The following is a 25,775-nucleotide window of genomic DNA, read 5'->3' as shown; positions in this document are numbered from 1 at the left end:
GTAGGCCGCAAGCACATATGTTTACTTTACGGCTTTGAATTCATTTGTAAATGTATTTTTTCTTTTCTTCTATTCCTAGTCTTTGAAGTACCAGAGCGGAAGAAAAAAACTTCCAAGATGGAGCTAGCAACGCGCACAATGACCAGAATCCTGGTAAATCAGCTGCGAGATTCTGATGCTGAATTCCGGGCACAGGAGGATGCCCGACTCCAGCTCTTCTCTGACAATGAGAGTTACAAAATTCATTTGTCAGTCAGCTTGTTGGTCTACACGAACGAATTTCACGTGAAAACAGAGAGGCGCAGATGTCCTTCCTTAACGGTCTAGTGTCTAGGTTACACACTCCACAACCTTATGTAATGTATCCTCCTCAGTACTCTGAGGGTCCTGTTAGAAATTACCAACAGCATAGCAGAGGGCTACCATTTCTGCAAAGTAACCCCTCCAATCCACCTCATGCTACTCCACATGGCACATGGCACAGTGCATAGTTATCCAGATGGCACAGGGAATAGTAATCCACATGCCAATACCAGTCCAGAGGGCACAGTGCCTAGCACTCCACATGTCACTGTGCATAATAGTCCTGATGGCACAGGAAATACTAATTAGTATGGCACTGTGCATACTTATGCAGATGGCACGGGCATTAATACACAGGATGGCAGAGTGCATAGTTATTCAGATGGCACTCATCATAACACTCCACTTAGCACTATTGTCAGCACTGCCTACAGACAGTTGTAGACTTGTATGATGTTTTACATGTTTGCTGTCTACTTTATATTTCTTTTTGTTGAATCTTGTTGTTTTTGACAATATTGTTTATCCTGCCGTTAACAGGCCTGGCAAGAGCTTAGGGCAATGTATGGGTGCCCTTTAAGTCAGCTACGTGTATATATGGGGGTGTACATAATTTAGAATGTTTTGTATACTGCACTTAACAGGCCAGTCGTGAGCTTTCTCCCATGTGTGGCCGCTATATTACCAAATGTATACTGTATATGTGTCTTTCTAAGGCTGGCCCTGACACACAGTTCTAATAGTTGGGGTGCCTCCCCTATTATATTTTTCAGTTCCATGACAGCACAACCTATTTTTCTATTGTCTTTACATATATATTAATATATATTTAAATTGTTGAATGCATTAAGGCCATGTTGTTAATGGCTAATGCATATTTGTTGAAAAATAAAAGAAGCACTTTAAAAAAATGTAATACAGCAGGTGTTACATGTGACATAACATGTACATAACATGAGGCTTTCAAATAAAAAAAATTTGATTGCAAAACAAGACTTGTGTCATCTATACTATGTCATTGTATGTATGCAGTGAGCAGACACCACCCACTTTTCATGACCTCATCTCTGTGTGCCATAAAAGCAGTCCATTTATTATGACACACTGTATATTGCAGGGATAATCTGGGTTCTGTGTGAAAGGGGTCTACCCAGGAATTTCCCGGGAATTATGTGCTGTGTGAAAGGGGGTTAGGAGCAAATTCCCGGGTTGAACGATATGGGAAATACCCGGGTTTTGGGGATTTTTCTGTCTGAAAGTGGTATTAGTGTAATTACTATCTGCAAGCTGTTATAGCCTGCTACAAGTGTTTATCTAGTCTGCTATTCACAGTGATTGTTCACCTACGCTACTGTATATTATTGAAAGCTGCACCCGCTATTCAAATTGATTGTCCATCTCTGTTTCTTAATTATTTGCTTGCAATATATTACCAGGCCTGCTCTGTAGTTGCCCTGTAGGTGCTTCCAGCATTTATATCTAATTTGCCTGTATATTGCTTTGTTAATACTCCTCCAGCCAAATATCCTGCGATCACCAGAGTAATGTAGAAGTTCCTAACATCCTAAGTTTTAAGACCTGGCTGCATCCTAAGTACCGGTGAGTGTACCTTGGTCTAAGGGAAGAAAGGGCGGCTTTTATAGGCAGAAGACCTCTGTAGCATGGCTCTAGGGGTCTTATACAAATACTGTGGTGTTTCTTAACACTTGTTTTGATCCCAAACAAGAATCAACCCCAGTGTGTCAATAAATGGAGTGTCAAATAAATTATGGACAATTCGACATGCAAATTAAGCCACAGTAACACAATGAGAGAGACTAACACGCTTTTTGTAACGGCCATTAAACCATTTCCTCTTGTAGTTCATTGAAGGACACAGGAATGGAAAGTATAGGCTCTGCGTTCTCTTGAGCTGGACACCAAGTAAATAAAAAAAATAAAAAAATACTCCTTCTACAGGCCATGCACCAACTCACCCCACGTATAGCACTAGCTAATCAATCTGCAGAAGACCTGAACTTTACACCACCTTTCACACCTTCCTACAGTAACGGCAGCAACAGGTCCAAGTGAAAAGAAGAGATGGAAACCAAATCACTTTATATCAGGAAAAGCAGATCTTCCAAACCCTGTGGCAAGTCTTGGCTGAAACAGGATTTGAGCCATGCTCATGGTCTGAACTTCATGGTCAAGATTACTATTAGCTCTAAGGATTATGGCTTCAACTGCCACTCTGTTAAAACCACCAGAAGTAAACTCTGTTGAAGTAAAGTGCCCTAACTTAAGAGATCGGGTCTTGAAGTCAGGCATCAGCCTGGGCCCTCTGCCATGTCTGTGTATGCAGATCAGATAGAAGCTCCAAACAACCATGGACCTTTTCCTAACGGAGGAAGACCTTTGTCTGGATTGAATTCCACACTGAGGAAGGTATGTGCAGGTTTCAGATAAGTCTTCAACTCAAGTATGTTAGAGTGGACAAGGTTAGGCGTGGGCTGGACTTTCTCCCCTCTAGAGAAAGAGCTTTTGGTAGAGGATTCACACAAATTCCCTGTAGCCAGAGCGAGACCATGACTGTCATTATTACCTTGGTAAAAACCCTCAACATTATGGACAGGTTGAAGGTGAGGGCAAAAATCCAAAAGTGTTGGCCAAGTATTCAAATTACAGGACCCTGTGCTAGGCAGACCAGGAAGGAAAGGTAGGCAGCCGGAAAGTCAATGTGATAATAAAAAAAGGGTTCTACGGATGCCACTAATGTGGGAGTAATTAAATTTTATATCTGAAAAGTTTTAGGAACAAGATCTGAAATAGAATAAGTTCATTTATTTTTTGTAAACCATGAAAAAATGTGCGTGGCCTTGCTTGAAACATTCGCTTGCGACACTGGAAACACCACCCCCTGGAAAGGAGAGATTGAAAGTCTTGGGACACCGGCATGGAGGAAAATCTTACTAAAAACAAAATCTGTCTGGGATGCTGGTAAAAAACAAACAAAAAAAAATCAGTAGGCACTGTTGAGCTGCTTATGAAAGTGGTCAAAAAAAAATCTGAGCAATAAATCTGGTTATTCTTCTGAGAACTATCCCGCTGATGACAGGTCCGCCCTCCAGCGCCTGGCCTCGGTGGGAATTTTTCCCTCCAGCTCAAGGAGAAGTTTTCCATGATAGGTAATGCTAGCCAAGGACAACTTGGAGACTGAGCAAATCTTGAGACAGCAGAAAACAATGGAGAGGCTTGCATGGACATCCATTGCCTTAAAGAAAATGCCCCTTGCAACTCAGATGCCACCTCAGCCAGCTAAGAGGGGGAAGTGGAGGGGGGCAATAGATCGAGTGTTTTTCAGATGGTATCAGAGGCTCATAGCCTGACTGATGCAGGCATGGCAATGTAGTGGAAGGATTATCACACACTCACATTGCCGAGAAAAACAGCACCAATAAATACAGTCAGAATCATCCATCAGTGGTGCTGCCATATAGGGAACGGTGGTACGGATATTGGTAAGGTTACAGGACATAGGGAAGCCAGGCTAGACTGAATAACTGGTGTCAACCCAGGAAGGGAGAGGATATGTCCACCAGGAAATCTGGTTACGTTGTGTCAAATCTCCAGTAAGCAGGACCTATACCAACCATTCCTACATCCCTTGAGACTACACATACAAAAAAACAAATTTAATTCCATTGTTGTTAAACAGGACCTGGTCCTATGGTTTACATCACCCATGGAAATCTATCAGTTCTCCCTTAACTTTAAGAGAGATGAACGTAATTTTTTTTTAAGCAGTATACTGTATGTTATTACAGATAAACCTAAAGGAAGAGGTTAGTACATGAATATTTTACATTAGGAGACAGCATAGGTTCCTACTACAGTATTTTTATAAACATTAAAAGAAAAGATGTACAATTTCATTTTTATTGATTGCTAGGTTAGTAATAATGGGATTTAAATTCCGTAGTGCAGTGAAAACGCACAGTGATCACCTCCAGCCAGCAAACGGTGCCCATACCTGGTGACTGTACTGATGGCGAAGTGCGACGCCGGCTGCGTTTCGTGCATGAGAAGTTTCAGGTAGACGCTGCTTTGGTCTCTGGCGGCCGCTACCACGGGGTCAGCCTGCCCTTGATCACAATTGTAAAACAACTTGGGGACCAGTCTGTGCGAGGATTAAAAAATAAAGGAAGATTTGAAATAAAGAGGTGACGGCTGAGATGCCTGTGCCCCAAAACCACCTTAATCATACATTCAAAATGATGGGTCTCTCCAAGACGAGCTAGGGGAAATACAAAATCGTTTACGAACTATTGTTTAAATGTGTTCAGTGAAAACCATTTACACTGAGCGGCTGGGCAGAGACTCTGGTGCAGAACCTGTGCTACTCTGCGTGACTTGGAGAAACCCAACCAGCAAACATTGACATGTACAATAACAAAGAGACCCCAGCGTGCTGACTAATTACCGGACTAACGAGGCTGCAGCCACATGCCTCACCCGAGCATCTTCATCTCCCAGAAGGCTGACGATCACGCCGTTTAACACGCGATCCTGAAGGTGTAACAGCTGCAGCAGACACAGATATTTAAAAAATAAAATAAAAGAACAGCTTGTCTACAGAAATCAGAACACGCATTTGAAAATAAAGTAAAAAAAAAAAAAAATTATTCAGTTTCCATGCAATATAATGGCCATATTTCAAGGGAACGCAATCTATTTTTACGTTTGGCGGTCACTCCAATTAGGACAATTGACATTTTATCCTAGATCAACACCCAATTTGAAGGTGCTGAATTTGTGACTGCATTGCATCTATACTAGCATTTCTTACTTTGTAATACTGGAGGTAAGTCGTGTTATAAAGTGAGTGCAATTGTAAGTGCATTATTTATAGAACAAAACTACAGGCACAAAAGATGCCAAGGAATAACGCAGGCAAAATACTGCCACCTTCTGGTTACAGGGAGCGATGCAAAGTATAAAAGTTGGCAGTGCAGTATCGTTCTTGCAAAATACATTTATTATTAACATGTATGAAACCTGGTCAGTTCTTAGCACAAAAAAGCAAATTTATTAGTGGACTATATGAAAATTCATCTCAGCTTTCAGGGCACCAGCCAGTTGTTTTATATATGCCCTTTGTAATATGAATCAGATTAGATTAGCTGCACTTACCCCAGTATAATGATGGACACCTCTATGGAGCCCTTCTGCTCGTCCTTCCAAGAAACTGATTAACCTTTAAGAAAAAAAAAATTTAATGTATGAAGCTTGTTTCATAGAGATTCATTGGACACCTCAATATTCTGCAATAATTAACAAAAAAAAAAAGTAAAATCTCTGCCCTGTGCTGCTGGGAGACCCTGCTCCTTCATTAGTCTAAAGCTCAGCCTGTGGCTTCCCGTTTATTTGGCGTGGCCCACTTCACATGCAGCCCTGTCGGCATAACACCAACGCACCAGTGCACAGGCCACTGCTTCTCCAGGATCATTTCACATTCTGATAATTTCATTAGCTATAGGTAAATACAGGTTGAGTCTCCCATATCCAAAATACCCCTGGTCCCAAGCATTTTGGATATCGGAATATTCCGTATTTTGGAATATTTGCATACCATAATGGGGTATCTTGAGAATGGGACCCAAATCTAAACACAGAATGCATTTAAGTGTTATATACACCTTATACACACAGCCTGCAAGTCACTTTATACCATATTTTTAATAATTTTGTGCATAAAAAAAAGTTTGTGTACATACATGAAATTCATTTATGTTTCATATACACCTTATACACAGAGCCTGAAGTTTATTTTATACTGTATTTTAATAATTTTATGCTTTAAACAAAGTTTGTGTACACTGAACCATCAGAAAGCAAAGGTTTCACTTTCTCAGTCATGCTAAAAGTATTCCGTATTTTGGAATATTCCATATTTCGGACTATTTGGATATAGGAGACTCAACCTGTACTGTAAGTTAATAATCCCTTTTTACATAAGAAATATAAACTGTTTGTTTAAAATTATTATCCAAAAGGGGTCCTCTATCATTGGGGTACATTGGACATATTGAATCTCCTATAGGGATGACCCCCCATTGCTAACCCTCTCCCAATGAAGGATGACCCCAGAGGGCCCACCTTACCATTGGCCTATTTGTGCCATCAGACACGGGTACAGCAGTCTAGAAAACATTCTCTCTTGGTCTGATCCTGGGGAGAGTTTAATGTCCCTCAAAACATAAAACTTTGGGTAGCTGATGAATCAGTTCCTTGTGTTTTCACCATTATAATCAGACAGAATGGGGTAGATAGCTACATGTAGGCTGTTTAGTAGACATGTAACCGTCACTTCCGGGTCAGACCTACGACGTTTCAGTGTTTCGGCGAGTATTCCTATCCCTAACCCTAATCTCTGCCCCTCCACACAGCCTAAACCAAACCTCCTGCCCGCTGCCTAACTTTTGATGTCGAGATGTTGCCTGTCGACATTTTAAGAATGTCATCATCATATCTATTGACATTGTAAATGTCAACATTGTATAGAGGGACCTATTTAATACATCGTGTTACTGTACCTTTCATGGATGTTCCAGATTTACCTATCAAAAGAACACTGCAATAGCATAGGGTGTAGAGGGATCTGTTTGTGGGATGCCTCCTCCCTCTCTATACCATGCTACGTACCTCAGATTCAACTTTAATAAGCCCATAGGTGACAATGGCTACACACTGAATGAGAACAACGGAGTTAAGGGCTATGTAGGGTATTGCTCAGCTACTGTCATTTGTTCCCATACATTACCAGATTTTCATTCCAACCAGCCAAGCTGGACAGATATCTGACCGATAGTGTATGCCCAGCAGTACATAGGGTTTACGGCATGAGGAATTTGCTTAATAATTTAAAAGCTTCGGCCAGGAGCCATCCCCTGACCCCACGGGGATTCATAGTTTGTCAGGCTCATGCGTACCCTTGCGGTAAACACAGTGGCTAACTGAACATGGTCCTCGGTGTCTAAAGTAAAAGAGTGTGTGCATTTCACATTTAACCCAACACACCAGCTAAAAGGCTTGAGATGCACAGACACACAAATGTACTTTGGATGCATGTATACAAGGAACCGGATCAGCCAGAGGGAGGAATTAAAAATATCAACTCATTGATATTATTGCAAAACAAAACTCTCCACAGAACACAGCGCGTGGCTTTATCCACAGAACAGGACGCGTACTATGTACAGTCATTAACTTACCCAAAATCTATTTCTGCAAGAGTTTCCAAGAGCTCCGTCCTCACCAGCCAGTAGGAGCTGTTTTTTAGAGTGAGCAGATCAATCATCAGCTGTAATCCAAGCTCGCTGTATGTACTACAACATAAGCTCGATATGCAGTGCTAGAAACAGGAAAACATATGTACACGGGTGTTTACACTGAAACAATGATAAGCATCAGACTTATTATGTAGAATTCATGCAGACCATTTGAATTAGCATGCATTTTTCTTTCGCTCTTAGGGGGTATATTTACTAAAGTGCGGGTTTATAGATGTGGAGAGGTTGCCCATAGAAACCAATCAGATTCTAACTATCATCTCCTAGAAGGTGTTAGATAAATGTTAAGTAGAATCTGATTGGTTGCGATTGGCAACATCTCCACTTCTGAAAACCTGCACTTTAGTAAATATACCCCTTAGTGTAGAACAGTGGTGTCAAACTGGTGGCCCTCCAGCTGCAGTGGAACTACACATCCCAGCATCCACTGCAACAGTTTTGCTATTAGGGCATGCTAAAACTGTGGCAGGGCATGCTGGCATATGTAGTAAGTCAGCAACTGGATGGCCATGAGTTTGACACCCCTGGTGTAGAGTATGTTATGCAGATGTAGAAAAACGTACCATTTACAATGAAACTGGGGCTTTTTGGTGAGCCATGGACTCGCAACATGCAATGTCGCCACACTTTAGAGAAAAAAAGGCGCCTTATTTTCATCACTAAACCCTGGACACTGACATTGCATGTAGCTTTTGTGTGCAACTCAGATGTACACAATAGAGAAAAAAAAAAAGACAGAAGGTTCCGATTTGAGTGAGCCACGCCATTACTTGTGCCGCGCATCGTTGGGCTTATTCTGCGACTTTAGACCAGTTCCTTTGCAATAAAAATATTAATACTAAGTGCCTAACACTGCATAGGTAGCAAACACGCCACCGCCCCCCTGCAAATGATAGAAGCAGATGCGCTGGAATACAAAAGGAGGTGTGGCTTCCCTAACTTGCCAAAAACAAGATAAGCACTTCATATACATCACAGTAAATGGCAGGAAAGTGTAGATAATAAGAGGCAATGAGAACTTTAAAAAGTAAAATTGAACAAGACGCAAACACAATTTTCTTTATATAATTTCTACAGTCCATATTAAAAAACAAACTGGCAGCTTTCAACTTTCCAACCAGAGTAGGAATCAATATTGCTTATTATAGCTATTATGGCAGCACCATTTATATTAACTGCATCATTGCCTACATATGGGATCCATATCCACAATGCTGATATTTAGAACAGCAGAAGGTACCCTGTAATATTAAAGCTTGTTGGACAGCAGTACAAGTATTTTATTCAAACATCCAACTAGACAGAGGAAAAATTAATGCTACTGAATATTACATTTGAGTTCCTGTATTTCAGGATAAATTAGACTTTTGCAGTCTTAAACAGTGGTGAAAGTCGTTTAATGTCATAATTTCAAACTAGATTCAATACTAATGAGGCCACATTTTTAGAATTTTATAATTTGCATGTATGGTTTTAAAAGGGTATATTAATTTTATGATAATTACTATGTTTTTTACATTTAATAAATTGTGATATATTTTTTGCATATTACAAGTTTTTATTAATTATCGCCATATAAAAGCACTGTGTTATTCTGTTTAGTTGTTATTTGGGTTGGCTACCTATACACAGCTGCCATATATTGGTGATTGAAACAGTCTCCTTCTCAACACATGGGATTTATTTGTTATAGCAAATGGATGATTTCTGCATTTTTTAAAGTAACAAACATTATAAAAAATACAAAACAAAAAAACTTTTTGCTTTATTACGAACAAATAAAATAAAAAATTTTTTTTTTATTTTTTATATATACATATATATATACATATATATATATATACATATATATACATACACATATATACATATATATATACACATATATACACATATATACATACATATATACATACATATATACACATATATACATATACATACATATACATATATATACATATACATATACATATATATATATATATATATACTTGGATGGGACTATGTACTATTAGGATTGAACCTAATATGAGAGTATCACTGATCTTACTTGTTGAATGTCTAATGCCCTTTTCTGTACTAGAGATGGCAAATTATACATCTATCTTCACATGTACGTGACTGATTATCTACACAGAGAGCTGTACCTGTGTATTATGACGTGCTAGTCTTAAACAATATATGTTGGATGGATAGAAAGCAATTATTTTTCCTTTTTTAATAATTACATTTGTGATGCATAAATTAAAAAAAAGTTAATGTTGGGGTAATTAAGTCATTATTTGTCTTAACCAATAATGACATGTAATTATTGGATTAATTAAGTTAATCGGAAATTGACAGTTGCTGACTTAGTCATAGAGTGGTTCAGAAACAAGTCCCAACAATGTTTACATAAAATAACGGTTTTAACACTTGTTCTAAAAAAATAATAATAAAAAAAAAATCAAGCGCCGCGTGATAAAATAAAAACCTTGCGTCCAATTAAATACCAAAAATCTGGCGCCTGCAGGGAAAACCCCACGGCGCAAGATTTTTGGAAAATTTGCTCCCAGTTGAATACGCGCCGGAGTGTTCTGTACACTGTAATCCTGCTCTTCGATTGCAGCCGCAGCAGTTATAACATATTCGCACAACTCTGTGTGTCTTCGACGCGCTTGGCGCATCAGTAGCAGTAATCAGCTCGCAACTTGCATCAGGGGTCGTGAATGTGCATGTTTTACCACGTCACCATTCCTGTACTTTAACCACATGGAGACACCCCCTCCATCCACGCCTCGGTCACATTGGCGCAGGGAGCAGTCAGTGCAATATGCGTCAGACGTGCATTGCGAAAAGATGCATATGGGCAAGTAAAATAAGTTGCAGGAACTAAAACCCAAAACTTGCATTTACACCATTGAATGAGGTCCATAATGTCCTTACAATTTGCAACGTATAGAAAGTATCTGTGCACTCACCCTGACTGCAGCACAAGCCAACTTGCACGTGACAGAGGATTCGTCTTTCAGGGATTTTTGTAACAAAGGAATGCAATCCTCCATAGAAAAGGTATTCCCTACCGAAAAGTGATCAAACACACATTACATTTCTGCATTCTGCCCCAAAAAGAATGGTAATCCCTAAATAAACAATGGAGCATTTTGACAATTCATTTTACTATTTTATTTTTCAATGAGTCATTAACTATATAAGTTATGCTGCAACTTATAAGCTTGCCAACTAAGATGCTTAACTATGCAGCAACCGTGACAATGTGCCAGCTAGCATTGTGCACAAGTCATATACCTAAACTATAAATGACTAAAAGGGGTAAATTTACTGAAGTGAGAGGTTTTTAGAATTGGAGATGTTACCCATAGCAACCAACCAGATTCTAGCTATTATCTTCTAGAAGATGATAGTTAACTGTTAAGTAGAATCTGATTGGTTGCTAGCGCACCTTCTAGCAGATAATAGCTAGAATCTGGTTGGTTGCTATTGGCAACATCTCCAATTCTAAAAACTCTCACTTTAGTAAATTTACCCCTAAGAATTATCTACTTATATTTTTGTAAAATCTCTTCATTACTAATATTGCTGACAACTGGGACAGAATTCTTTACATCCAGATGTTATATGATAAAAGACATAAGCTGATCTACAAATTGCCTAGCGATATGTGAAACAATGCACCCAGGTGTTCTTATGGGTTTCTCAGATATTTGATAAATTACCTGTACAGCTTCTGACAGTGGCTAGCCACTGCTCAGCATCATAGCGGGACTTGTTTAGTATAGAGAAGACCAGAGTTCCGCACAGAATGGACAAGGCTCCCCTAACCTGAGGGTCGCCGTGATTAATGTAGCTCAGGATGTCTGAAACATATTGTACTTCTGTAGTGGAGAAGAAAACGAGATAGAATGTCAGTCACCAGCACCAGACATCAGAGCCTATGTACTGTGTATTACACTAGGTTGCGTTTAAGATTAATACACACATTTATAGAAAGCACAACAGTTTCAATAGTCTGATTATTGAATAATGAGACTGATATGGACATGCCTAACTTTCGTAATTAAGAATGTATTTATTGCGTAAGTTCAAACGGAAGACCCCATTGGCAGCAGCGCACCAGGAACACCGCATTGGCAGCAGCGCACCACTACTGAGACGGCACACAAGAGACATAGGCGTGATGGTACCTGTAGGGTCATTACATTCGGACTGCAGCTTGAACAGCCGGCTGAAGAAAGCTTCCGGATGCAGAGCCACCGCTGCCCCAGCACAGCTCAGCGCCAAGGCTTTCACACTGACCCGCACTTCTCTGTCTGGAACCAGAGCTGGAGAACACAAAAGCCACAAACAAGGTAACAGCACTGTCTCACAGAATATCACCCTCTCTCATATTACCAATTACAATAACTGATGAAGGACATTGGGCTTGATGTACCAAGCCGTGGAGAAGCTGCCCATAGCAACCAATGCAGCATTTATCAAGTACATTCTATAACATGATAGGTAGAAACCAATTGGTTGCTAAAGGCAACTTCTCCACTGGTCCCACTCCACCACTTTTATCACTACTTGATACATCCATCCCACTGAGAGCAATGGACGATGCCAGGTATGTTGTATTGATCATTGTATGCTTTCATCGTAATACAATATTACATTCCCCTCAGAACAATGCGGTTATACAGTGCGGTGACAAGAAATTGGGCACTTTACATTAATGTACACATAAAATGCAGCAGCTCCTCCCTCTCTATAACCAGACAGACTGCCTGGGACCTGCAGTTGTTATACACAACTGCAGGAGCTGGGCACTTTTCCCATGGCTGCCTATGGCAGTCACTTTATTTAGCTTTATTTTCTATCCTTTAACTTCAGATAGTATCCCGCAGCTGCAGCCGAGGACACCTGGAGTGTACTGCGGAGGGAGCACCGTCCCCAGCAAGGAATCGCTTCCGGGGGGGGGAGCTGGTCACTGCAGACACATAGCTCCCCATACTATACATCTGGTGATGCATGACTGTACTGATATCACAGCTGAGCTGGGAGTGACTCCCTGGTGTCATTACACAGGAAATCTGTTGTTCAGAGGAAAATTCATCCAACCCATCAGAAGAACAAAAACATTTTGGGAGAAATTTATCAAAGCTTGGAGAGAGATAAAATTGAGAAAGATAATGTACTAACCCATCAGCTTCAAACTTACATGTTACAGGCTGTGTTTAAATAATGACAGGAGCTGATTGGGTGGTACTTTCTCTGTTAACTATCTCTCTCAAAAGGTTTGATAAATACTCCCCTTTATCTTCATCCTAACAAGTTTCTGAAACTTTTCCATAGAAATGTATGTAAAGTACTAGTTAGTTGGTCATATATAGTATATATAGGTGTCATTTTAGGTATAGTAGTGCAGAAATCAGGTTTGTTTGTCACCACTGAACTTTTCGATTTGGCTCCAATTCTCAAAGTGATTACAATGTAATCGTGGTCTTACCACCCTTCTGTCCAGTGAGCAGGAAGGAAGCCGACAACAGACGAACGCAGTGAATTAAAGGGGGCGCATCGGTATCTGTGTAATGTCCTATGTCTCCCTTCATCCTGGGGGGCTTCAGCATGAAAGGAAACAGTAAGGGGGCATTAGCATATTATAATCACCATGGAGAAAAAACACACAATGCTGTTTATACTACAAGTAAATATTTCCATATACAGGTATATATGCCATGTGTCATTTGTCTAAAGGGAAACTTGCTGATCATTTGCATTATGCACATCAGAACTGTCACCTTATTATCCAAGTCTCCCGGCTCCACCATTTCCTCCCTGGTGACAAAGCGATCAACGCTGCTATCGGAAGACTGGCGGCTGTGGCCCATGGTCTTCAATAGGTGACTCTGGTTCAGCCCTTCAGCGATAAGAAAGATGTCTAATTTTTAACAATTTATTTCTTTAAAAATGTAACTAAAATAAGTAATAAAAAATGTAAATTTATGCATTGGATTATTGGGCAATAGCTGCAATGGATAAAATACATCCAATTAGTTTGCTATAAACTCTTATGGGCAAATTTACTAAGCTCGACTGACATCGAATGAGGCCAATTCGGCCGATAAATGCATATTTCGGAATTTACTAAAGGCTGCACTCTGCCGACTTTGCTCCATTCGATGTCTAAAACTCTGCCGGCAATACCTGCAACTCGGACGGTAACATGTTTTCGAACACATAGACCATCGGGCCAACTCGGCAGCACTTTCCCATAGACATCAATAGGACCTGGAAATTTACTAAGGATTCGTATTTGTTTTAACGGCCGAAATATAGTGCAAATTGGCCGCAAAAGACATTTAGATGCCAGTAGTCCGCAAAATGAAGAAGTCGGCCTCCCGCCCTGGGATCCCCAGAAGGAGGACCGCCCCATCAAGCGGAGGGTTTGTCATCCGGCTTGGAAGCTGGACGTCTGACCGGCCAAGACCTTTTAGTTTGCTGCTTTGTGGTCCTGCGAGAACTAAACGGTCCCTGAGGGTGAAAGGACCGAAAAGAGGACTGCCTAGACTTTAATGTAGCTGTTGATGACAGACCTGCAGATTTTGAGGCTGCCAGAGTAGCCGCTATCTTATCCAATTCTGTTCCAAAAAGTATGTTTCCATAAAAAGGCAGGGATTCCAGAGCCTTCTTGGATCCTGCATCTGCTTTCCAGGACCAAAGGGCCCTATGAGCAACAACCAAAGCTGCCGATGCTTTAGAAGCCAGAAGCCCAGCATCTATTGCAGCTTCTCCCAAATAGGCCTCTTCCCGTATGTGGGAGATATACATCAGCTGTTCTCTGGTAGCATTTGGTAGAGTATCTTCCAATGCCCCTGTCCATTCTTCAACAGCTTTGGATACCCAGGCCCGCACCCATAGCCAGCCGAGTAACAGCTTCAGACAATGAAGACACTGATTTAAGACATGTTTCAAGTTTTCTATCTGTAGGTTCTTTAAGGGAAGATTAACTCCCCAGGTGCGCTGGCCTTATAACATGGCCTACGCCACTGTCCCCGACGCCAGACTGACTTGCCCCAGTGATCTAGTGGGGGAGCGGACGCAGTGGTCACCCCAATACAGCAATCTTCGGCAGGTCTCCAACCGCCGGAGGTACGGACTGCCACGTGGTTCCCCGCACCTCACCTGCGTTGCCATGCTTCCGGCTGTAGTCCCGGGTCCCAGAATCAAAGCTAGCCAAGCTCCGCCGGTGCCCGCGGAAACACCAGTCTGGTTAATGGTGTTGCGCGGCAGTGGTGGTAGGTGGAGCAGCAGTACAGGTGTCCTTTTGCTCTGAAGTAAAAATGAATAAAATAAAACATAATGTAAAAAGCTTGGGACTGCCTGAGCAGTCCCCCTGTTATAAAGGTACGTCTGAATCCTGCAGCACCAAATGAAAAACTGAATGCCTGTGGCCAGGGGTGGGGAATATTTGGATTAGGACCTGAGGAATCCTGGGAGCTGAAAGCTTAACTGTTTGGTGCCTGGATCACTCCAAGCACATTTCCCCATGGTATCCCTGTGGACTCCCTATTGACCCCCCCAAAAGAACAACCAGCACCGGGCTTTGGAAACCCAGTACTGGTTGTGCCAAATACAGGAGGCAAACATCATCAGTGTCCCCTGTATTAAGCACAACCAACACCAGGCTATGAACAACAGGTATTTTGGCAACCAGTCCTGGTTGCCGAAATACAGGGTACAAACAACGTAGGGGACCCCCTGTGTTTATTGCAACCAGCACTGGGCTCTGAGCAGGTCCTGGTTCTGGAAATACAGGGTAAAAAATGCGTAGGGTTTCCCTTGTTAATTCCAGAACTAGCACCAAACTTTTAGTAGCGGGGGGGGGATGCCACAGCCAGGGGAACCCTTTCACCGGGTCCCACAGCCACAGCATTACCCCTGACCGCTAGTCAGCCCAGGCCGGGGATGCCTGGGGAGCTGGGGTCCCCCTCTCCAGGGTACCCCAAGCCTATCCCCGGCACCCCTGGCCGTTGGGTGCCAGGTTGATTATGTAGTGTGGTGCAATTGATGGTAGTAAAAAATATTGTCTTTTGCTGTGGAACTACAGGTCCAGGCAAGCCTCCCCCGCATGATGGTACTTGAGAACCACAAGTACCAACATGCGGGGCATTACAAGCCCGCTGGTACCTGCAGTTCCACAGCAAAATAAATATTAACAAAATCACAGAACACACACACTGTGACAGTTTAATAAAACATACATGCACACACACATATGTATCACTGCAGCCCATTGCGTCCTCTTCGCCAGAAGTAATCGTCAGGGTACCTGTAATAAAAATTCCATACTCACCTCCTCCTATGCGTGGATCGAGTCCTCTTCGGTCCATGTAGACATCCTGGGTCTTGGCAAGAAAATACAGGGGAAAAGCCCGGGGCTGGTTGTTCTTTTGGGGGGGTTCATTTTTTTAACACAGAAGCACAGATTGATCTCACTGATCCCGTCCGTGCTTCTGTGTTTATTTTTTTACACACAGATGCATGTATCACGGATCTCCCTGATCCGTCTGTGTATTTGTTCGTTAGAGTTAGCCAAAGCTGAACGCTAAATAGAAAGGGATAATACGAATGATATCGAATGATTACACCATCGAACAACACGAACGAAAGCAACTCGGCAGCTTAGTAAATTCAGTAACCTGTCCGAAAAATGAAACACATGAATACGGACAATGTCATCTGTGATTGATTTCAGGTGACATCAAATAGAAGTTGTCAGCTTAGTAAATTTACCCCTTATACTCACAGCGTACTTATCATTAGAATGCTGACTTGGAAATCGCTTATAAAGGGATTGTATCAGATCTGAAACAAGCAACTACCTAGCCAGTATTCTAATACCATGTACTGTACATGTGTATAGCAAATTAAATTATTTTTGTTCCTTGATAATAAAGTAATGACTAAAAATAAAACATATGCTGTAATTCCTCTACTACCAGTTTTTAATGTTATGATTGTTTTCCTTTACAGACAATAATGAAACTGGGAACTAATGGTGCGTACACACTGGGCGATAAAGTGGATATCGTTATCGATCAGTCGTCCACTTTATCGTCCATTTTTAACACCAAAAAGATGAACGATGACGACGCGCGTTCCCGCGGGTCGTTCGTCATCATCGTTCAGCGGGCTGACATGCAGGCCAACCTGACGATCTCGTCAGGTTGCTGCATGTCAGGGAATGGGGGAGAGAGCCCGGCGCTGAACGATATCGTTAATGATATCGTTCAGCGGCTGTGCTCAATGTCATGAACGACATTGAGCACAGCCTGCCGGGGACACACTACACGATATCGCTCAAGGAGCATATCGTGTAGTGTGTACCCACCATACTGTGTATAAATCTCACTGGTCAACTTTAGAATGCCTATAGAGAAGCCAATTCTTATCATTATAAGAGCTACTGTTATGTATTCCGCTGTCCACACAGATGTGTCCTCACACACTACTGCCGCAGCCGTACCAAAAAGCCCTTCTCGGCAGGCCAGATCCAGTGCGGCTTGGCTTGCGCCAATGGTCTTTTTCGCAATGTGATGTGACAAAACAGCTTAACGAGACTGCACTGATTAATTAGATATGTGACACTTGTATATATGTGCGCGACTGAGTCTGAATACGAAGTGCTACGATGCAGAAGCCGCCGTTTCAATGCTAAGGTTCCGTTGTGCTTCATCTGCGACTTGGTGCTTTTTTAAAACGAATTCCTGTGCGGTTACAGTGCCCGCGTCTCTACTACAGGCTGAGTCGTGCTTTGCTGCATCTGCATTGTGAGTAAGAAACTAATTTAAAGAAAGTAGCAACGCTACACCACTCATCGCGGTTCACTTGCGCCAGGTGTCTCTTGTGCCGCGTGGCGTATTGAATGCTAGGTATATGAGAACACATCTGTAGGACTTTTTCCTCTCAGGTGGTAGCTGAGGTTCCATCATACCCTAATTTCCATCTTCCACCCCTTCCTCCACTTATCTACTCTCACTTGCATCAGTTTTTAAAATACTCATACTTCAATCTTACAGTACATTAAATTGAATAAAAGAAATATAGGCCCTCATTCAGAGCCGCTCGTTAGCGGCAGTACGCTCGTTCCGAGCGATGTTTGCACATCTGCGCATGCGTACGCTTTTTAGTACGCATGCGCGAACCAGTCAGTGCGGCCGAAAATCGTTTGTACGCTATATAGCGAGTGCCTGCTATTTTGAGTGACAGAATGAGGCGTATGTGGGTGGTAACAGGGGAAGGTGCTTGAAAATGGGGAGTGGAGATCCGAACGCAGGCGTGCTTAAAGGTCAAAACGGGCGTTTTATGGGTGTGTATATTTAAAACAGCAGCGTCAATGACCACGTCACTGGGTTATTTTATAGCCAGAACTGCTCGCAAATTTGTGGTAGCAAACACCAACCACAAGAATAGCGAGCAGTTCATACGCTGGTCGATGTACTCGATTAATCTAATAAATAGCGGACATGACGTATGGTGCGTGCGGCCAGGGGGCGTTTTTAACAAATAAACGAGCGTATGTTTTGCTCGTTCGTTCAGACTTAGAGGTGTGAACAGACTGCAATGTGCGTACGGATCATTTGAATAGCCACCCCTTGTTTTTGAACGAACGACCGCAAATAGCGAACGGCTCTGAATGAGGGCCATAGACCCAAATATCTACAAAAAGGAATAAAATGTAAAGTGGACGTATAACAACTAACAAACAATTCATCCTGGTGCAGTTTAAGTAATAAATAATGTATACACTAAATAGGTTCTGGTATAAATCAATCCTAAAAAAGGGAGCAGTTTTCTATTGGAATCTGTATAAGAATATAAACTTGCGCTTTATACTCCAAACAGTAATAGTAAAAGCTCAGAAGAGCCAGTCACGCTTCTAAATTATTTAAAGTGCCAGGCTCTTCTCTACCACCATCTATACCCCAGTGTCTTGAGCTCCAGTGTCCCCTAGTGGATGAAGGAGAAATATAAATGCATTGAATAGACATCACATATTAGCAATAATTCCACAGATGCATTATAATAAGTGGATGTATAAATCAGAAATTACTCCTTAGCGATAAGCAGATTAACTTAAGCGACCTTGGAAGGTAACGTCTATAAAGAGGACAAGCACATTACAACCCATAAAATACATTCAGTAAATCTACCAAGTGACGGGTTCCCAAAACATGGCTCTTCCTGGTGAATGATGGTCCCTTCATCTTCTTCGTCCTGGAGCTGTCCGATCTGCATCCCAGAATACTGGTTCTCAGCGCCATCGATTACCTGCAGGTTACAGATACACAAGACTCCTAGAAGTATCTCCCAAATACTGGAACGAGGATTCACCAAATATCAATGCAAATGACAAATGATCTCATCTCCTAAAGCATAGCACTGGAGTCAAGTAACAAGGCAATATTTAGGGCTTATTAGCAATAACGCAGTTTTCATACCAGTCTCTCAATGACCTATACAAAACCAGGAAAGCCATGTAGAATTAGAGGACATCATACCATGAAGAAAGATCATACAAAACATGGCAGCGCTCATCATCCTCTACAAGAAGTCACATATTCCATAGGGATGCCCAGATTTTACATTTTTAAAGGCTATACTGTATATTTAACATGCTTTAGTAGGTACATTATGGGCCATAGAGAAAAGTTTAAGAAACATCGTTGGATAACTACTACCAAGCTGAAGACAAGCCAACCGGATTGGCATTCTGGAAGGCCAGCACTAATGCCATATGCTAAAAACGGACGCAAAGGGCTCGTCTTGATGTCACCGCAATAAAAGGCTTTCCACATAGTACTGATGGTCATCTACAGGGAGCTATGCACTACTACAGGGGCGCTATATGGGGGCACTATTACAGTGGCATTATATGGGGGCACTACTACAGGGGCATTATATGGGGGCACTACTATATGATTTCCTTCCTTTCAAATCAAGGGGGTAACGTCGGCGTATCTAAATATATTTTGGGGTAAAAGGTAAAAAAGCTCCCTGACCCCTGGCATACAGTATGTCCAGTCCCAATAAGGCCCTTAATCCTCAGAATCAACATTCATGCTAAACTTCATACAACTCTTGCTATTTGTAACTTACCAGTCACAGACATAAAACAATCAATCAGATTTCAGATGAGAAGCCAATCCATAACACTAGACATGCGATTAGCATCTTCCCTGCCTGGATTACACAAGCAAAACTTCAGAGAAAAATCTATTTTCTGTGGGGTCAGTCCACACTCAAGGCTGGCCTTTTCTATACAGGGCCAGTGGTACAATCACCGAGCACTGGTTGCTGGCTCACTAAAAACAGCATTTGCAATGAATATTTAGTGCCCAAACAGCGAGCCCCACCTACAGGAAAATAACAGTGTGGTCCCCTGTTGGAGCTTTTGTGAATCCACTCCAGTTGGATTTCCTTGAGAAGTTACTAAACGGTCAGGACGGGGGACCCTAAGTGACTTCATCCAATCATAAATAGATTTTGAGGTCTTTCACCTCTACTAAGTTTTTGCCTAGATGATTGTATACTAAACAAACAGAACAATTCAAAATTATCTACATCCCTAACAACCAACAGCAAATGCCGTGTCTTAACCAACAGCACATATGATTTACAGTATATTTGGCTCGGCTGATCTAAATCTTGAAGGCTTGCTGGAGGAAAAACAAATGCATCCCTGTTAGCGGTACATTGAGGACTGGTTTGAAAATTAACCGTGGCAAAATTACTGCAAGACTGTAAAAGTATTGGTAAAATGAAACAAAGCGTGCTTAACAAAATAAGATAACTCGGGAGGTGTTCTCTTCATGAAAATAAAATAAAAACCATTAGCAATAAATGATGGTTCCCCCAGATTGCTCCCATCGGACCATGCACGGGTATCCTCTTTGGGAGGTCATGCTCTCAGGTAGAGGTTTGCTGACCTTTTCAAAAACATTGGCTGAGAGTGAAAAGGATGATGAATAGGAAGATGTATCCAACTCTGGGCCTTCCATGGAGGAACTCTGAGACATGTCAGGCCCTTCAGTAGAAGACTGGGATCCCCCCTTCGCCCGCTGCACACTTACAATTTCAGAACTGTCCGAAGGGGTCACAGCAGAGTCTGGACCTTCTGTGGTGGTCTGTGAGCTGTCGCTCACCGGTGAGGAAGCCTGGGTGGTTCCCTCGTTCAAGTCTAGGTCAGACTGGACGGTGCAGATTTGGCTAGAGCTGCGACTTAAAATGTCCTCCTCATCTCCTTCTGTGGCAGTGCTGGCCAGGTCGGAACCGCTCAGGTCTACAGAGTCAGACTGGAGGGTGTGCTGTGACCGGGGCTGCTCGGTTATAATGTCATGAGTCAGAGAATCCAGGGAGGAGGCCGGAGCAGTAACGCCAGAGGAGTCCGTCACATCGGATGATCCCTCGCTCTTAATGCCAGCTAGAAACAAACATAATAACATTACAGAAAATAGTGGTGCATTGTCTTCCATGTCAACAGCGGAGTTAGTGTTTTGTGTATACAGTAAATATAACCAACACTAAAATGGAACAAAAACAGCAAGGTTACAGCAGTGCATGCGGGTAAACAGACACAAAATAAGACCTGGAGGGAATATAACTAGAGTGGAGTAGAATAAAGATGCTGGCAAATGACCGAATGTATATAATCCACCTATAGATGTGTCCTCATACATCAAAGTTGCAGTCGCGCCAAACAGCCCCTCTCGGTGCGCTAGGTGCTATTCTGCTAACACCATGGTCTTTTTTTTGCAGAAAATGTGTCCTAGTCGCAATGTGATACGACTAGGACGCACCAGGAGACTACAATGAATAATTTGATACGCGACACTTGTCGGTGTGCGACTGAGTCTCTGAATGGCATTGCATTACGACTAAGACGCATTTTCAATAAGAGGCAAAACATAAAAAGCCACCTGGCACTAGCAGTCGCCCAGTTGGGACATGTGTCGTATTGAGGCTAGATGTATGAGGCCATATCTGTAGATCTGAATTTTCTACTAAAAGCTGCATTTATTCATCCAGTCGTTGGTCGTCAAAGTGGAGAGGGGTCGATTCCGAGTGGTATGTTTTCTACCGCTGCGCCACTGTACTCACCGTCAGTTGCTAATGCAGCAATTAGCCGAACTGAGTCGCAAATCTGTGTGTCTGAAAGTCCAAGTCTATCCCGCTCACTGTTCTAGCGTCCGCAGACTCAACAGTCATCATTAGTATCGGCGTTTGCTCCAGCCCCATGCTGGGTACAAGAGACCAGTCAGAAACAGGCGGCCCTCACCAGTACGTACGGACATGATGGAATCGGTATGATGCTTGTCCGGCGGTTGGAATCCCGACAGCGGCTGCCCGACATGGGTGAAAATCCCGATCGTCCCCCAGGTAAGTATTCACTAACCTAACCTTCCGCCTAACCCTAAGTCCACACCGGGGGTGCCTAACCCTAAGTCCCCCCCTAGCCTAACCCTAACCTCCCGGTGGGGGGGGGGGGGCGCCAGACCCTAAGCCGCCCCCCCCCCCGGGAGCCCTAAACCTAAAACAGCTGCCCGCGCTCGGCGCCGGTCTCCCGGCGTTGGTAAAATGACAGGCATCTAGATTTAGACGCCCGTCATTTAACCCTCGCCAGGATAAAGCAGTCAGGAAGCCAGCTGTCGGGATCAAGTCCGCCGGCTTCCCGACTGCAAACCGACATGAACATACGCTCCCGCAACACCACCACCATAAACAGATGCTCCGTGATACTCGCCACCCAGAAACTACTATGTTACGCTGCTCTCCATTGGAACGAGATGCGACACGCATGCAACCGCTCTCATTGTGCAGCGTATGCGCACACATTGTTTAGCAATTTAGATGCATGTACAGTCGGAACGACAATGCGGTTCAGGATCAGGCCCTATGTGAGGTACACTAACATTAAACAGATAGAAGTCTGCAAACTTAAAACACAATGGGGGAGGCACAAAAGGGCCAATGGAGGAAAATGTGGTTAAAAACATCGAAGTAACAGATAACATGAATGATATGAACCATTATGGAGCTCTAGCATAAGGTAGGTTTATAGGTCTCATTCTAGATCTATGTACAGTCATTAAAAAAAGCTACACGGTATTTCTACACACGTCTCAAAGAACGCAGCAGTGTATAAAGCAGGGAGCTGTGAGGCCCAGTGAGAAAAGATTAAACAACCAGTACTTTCATAACAGTTGAGCAATATCATATACAATATGTGAAGAAACAATGGGTTTCAAACATGCTGACACGGGTCACTGTGCAGTAAAGGTGCTGTAACCAATGGCAATCAGATGTTTTCTTTCATTTTAAATTGTATTTAAAATTACCATTAGAAGCAGATTTTGGGAATATGGGAAAACACATGTGGATCGGTTTTCAGGAGTATAACCCAAAGCAGAAGTTTGCAGTGGTTATAACTATTAACAGGAGATAGACTCCATTTATGACAAGCACTCACGGTGTAACATAACAGACCGTGGTGATGGGGGAGAAGACAAGAACTGAATCGCACATGGAGAACACTATTCAGTTCCCCTGTACTATGACCTCACACCATGGAAGGCCCCCAGCTCCAGGTGACCGGAGGATTCTAGGGTGGTGACCTCCCCCCTATTTTTGGTTGGATGCGGCCATATTGAAGGAGGGCTATCCAAAACAGAACAAGCCCATCGAGGACATGGCCAGTTGTACCCGCACAGGACTGACCTGTACAAGGAGCAGCAGTGACATCAGTCTTGAGTTCGGACTCATCTTCCAAACCTTCGTCGTCGCCCAGGCACACTTTACCTGACAGAGGACAAAGAATAAGGGACTAAAAAAGATTCTATCATGAAAACAGTAAAATACTTTGGAGTACCGGCCAGCTGTGTACGCTCCTCAGGACAAGCCAGCGTAAACCAGGCATCATACAAGTAACTATCTTCAATTGATTCCAGTGTAGTCACCTAAACAGCACTTTTTTGCTTTAGCAATAAGTACTTCTCTCTCAAACCTCGTCTCTGGGGATCCTGCTACTTGTCACCACATCACAGATCTCCTAAATAGAATTAGCTTTCCACATAAACTACTTAGATCACATAATCCACATTCAGAGGAGGCGAGACACCAAATGCAGACAGGTCCCATCTCAGCTACCACAGGGAACCTCTGCCCTACACTGCCACCGCCGCCCTTATCGGTCACCGGCTAGTAATGGAACTGAGAGGGGCTGGGGTAGGTGACTTGCACTTCATACTCTGTGCTCCCAATAGGGAGTATATCATTATTATTATTTGTAAGCGGAGAAAGCTTTTCATTTTCCGTACTCCGTTCTAGACTCCATTGTTACTGTATATATAAGCATTGTCGTACTCTATAGAGCCAGTGTTCTGATGGCAGAAGTACATTTTCATAATGTTACCAGAAAGTCATCACTATTTAGATTTTAATTATAAATCGGCCCATAACCATTCCAACATGGGTAAATGAAAGTGGGAACCAGTGTAAATGTCTAAAGAAACAAACCAGCTCCCATTAATGGATGGTTTTCTCTGCTCGGCTAAACCGCTGCCCGTCAGTCCCCATTTTCAGTTCATAGTAACCCCTATGCTGCCTGTTGTATACAAGTTCTATAAATCCTTGTATTACAGGGAGCGGTGCCTAATGATGAATACTAGCTGATAGACAGTATCGTGGCTTCCCCCAAAAAGCGGAGAATTCCTTTGCCTTACCTACTGTGTAAAAGTCTGTTTAAAGAGTAATTAAATAAAATGCATATAATGTATAATGCAGTACTAGAGATTAAATCACTGTAGTGTAAATGCTATCTGATTCCTCTGCATCAGGGTGCCGGGTGAGGAAGGAGATGCTCCACTGGCTATATGTCAGTCACTGTCAAGAGTAGAACAGCGCATCACCAGGCCCCATTGCAATGCCACTCTAACCTACCAGGCAGAACAGGCACCTCCGAGTATACACAGTCACGCGCATGCACTGGTCTCGCACCCAGGCCCTGCAGCGACCGCCCTTGTCACTCCACCAAAGGTCACTGTGCTGGTTTAGTCAGAATTGCCCAATCAATCTACACAATAAAAACAGTCAAACACTTGTATTTGCCAATAGGTTCACTTTGGGTCTATTAAGTCTAGTTTAGGGGGAAAGACAAAAGGTGGACTAATCCTCTGAATGGGAATTTGTACAGTAACAGTATGGTAGAAATAGCGCTAAAGAGGTTAAATCTGTTTAAGAACATTGTAGATTCATTACAGATCCACAAAACACCATATTCACCCAGCGAATGAAACACGAGGTCAGCGGGAACAAGAGGACCAGAATGATCTATTGACTGGTTGTACTATGATCGCTGGATTCTGTACAATTCCTATGTAAAAAATGCGTCCTACTCCGTTGTATTTTGTTCAACGCCACAAAATAGAAGCAATCAAGAGACACTACTGGCACGTCTTGGCTCCAATCCAAAATTTTCTAATATGAAAGCAAGCCATGCATGCAGCCAGTGACAGTCAGTGAATTTAAGTTTTTTTTTTTTTTAAACAAATAAAGTACAATTATAGCATGTGTGGGTAATCTGGCGGCTATCTCAACAGTTATGGTCCAAGCCAAACAAATTTGTATCAATTGCACAAAAATGGTGCCAAGCTCCTGCTGGCACCAAAATCAAACTGGCTGCCGATGGCTGGGGGCAGGGTAAACAGGAGAGGGATTATGGGCTTGTGGGTATTTTCATTTAACTGTTTGATGCCCGGACTCTCCTCACCAGGCTACACCCAGCGTTATCCAAGTGCCCCCTAGTGGAGGAAGAAGAAAAGTACAATGATAGCCACCAGATTACCCACGCATGCTATCAGTTAAGGTCCAAGCCAAACAAATTTGTATCAATTGCACAGCGTGTGGTGCGAAAGGTCTTTGGCCAATGAGGCAAACTGCAGCATGTATTGCGTTATCGGCTGAGCAGATCACATTATTCAGCCAAATTGGAAGACAACGTGGCAGAACTGCGGTCATACACCGCCACTTGGTGATCAAGCCAAACTATTTCACCTGGCAACGTATCCCGTATGTTATATAGCGTAGAGCCCTTCTCCC

At 42.7% G+C, this 25,775-nt stretch overlaps 1 protein-coding gene across 5 annotated transcripts in view; it reads right to left on the bottom strand.

The window, feature by feature from the left end:
• The window catches only part of HTT (huntingtin), a 193,421-nt gene that overhangs the window by 118,167 nt on the left and 49,479 nt on the right, over positions 1-25,775 (bottom strand). For 3 of the 5 annotated variants that reach the window (XM_088462238.1, XM_088462236.1, XM_088462239.1), the window contains 12 exons: positions 23,397-23,477; positions 20,753-21,102; positions 18,833-18,950; positions 13,418-13,536; positions 13,126-13,237; positions 11,822-11,959; positions 11,354-11,512; positions 10,598-10,695; positions 7,557-7,696; positions 5,476-5,539; positions 4,766-4,866; positions 4,316-4,462 (listed from right to left, as the gene is read on the bottom strand). In XM_088462238.1, coding sequence (XP_088318364.1) covers positions 4,316-4,462; positions 4,766-4,866; positions 5,476-5,539; positions 7,557-7,696; positions 10,598-10,695; positions 11,354-11,512; positions 11,822-11,959; positions 13,126-13,237; positions 13,418-13,536; positions 18,833-18,950; positions 20,753-21,102; positions 23,397-23,477 — 1,627 coding nt within the window. The remainder of the gene's footprint in view (positions 1-4,315; positions 4,463-4,765; positions 4,867-5,475; positions 5,540-7,556; positions 7,697-10,597; positions 10,696-11,353; positions 11,513-11,821; positions 11,960-13,125; positions 13,238-13,417; positions 13,537-18,832; positions 18,951-20,752; positions 21,103-23,396; positions 23,478-25,775) is intronic. The other 2 variants (XM_088462240.1, XM_088462241.1) reach the window with 1 other exon arrangement.

This window comes from Taudactylus pleione, unplaced genomic scaffold, assembly GCF_031769625.1.
Source record: "Taudactylus pleione unplaced genomic scaffold, aTauple2 ptg001166l, whole genome shotgun sequence".
In the NCBI taxonomy this organism is placed as follows: Eukaryota; Metazoa; Chordata; class Amphibia; order Anura; family Myobatrachidae; genus Taudactylus; species Taudactylus pleione.
The sequence above is the reverse complement of the archived record's forward strand: the minus strand, read 5'-3'. Positions and strand labels throughout refer to the sequence as shown.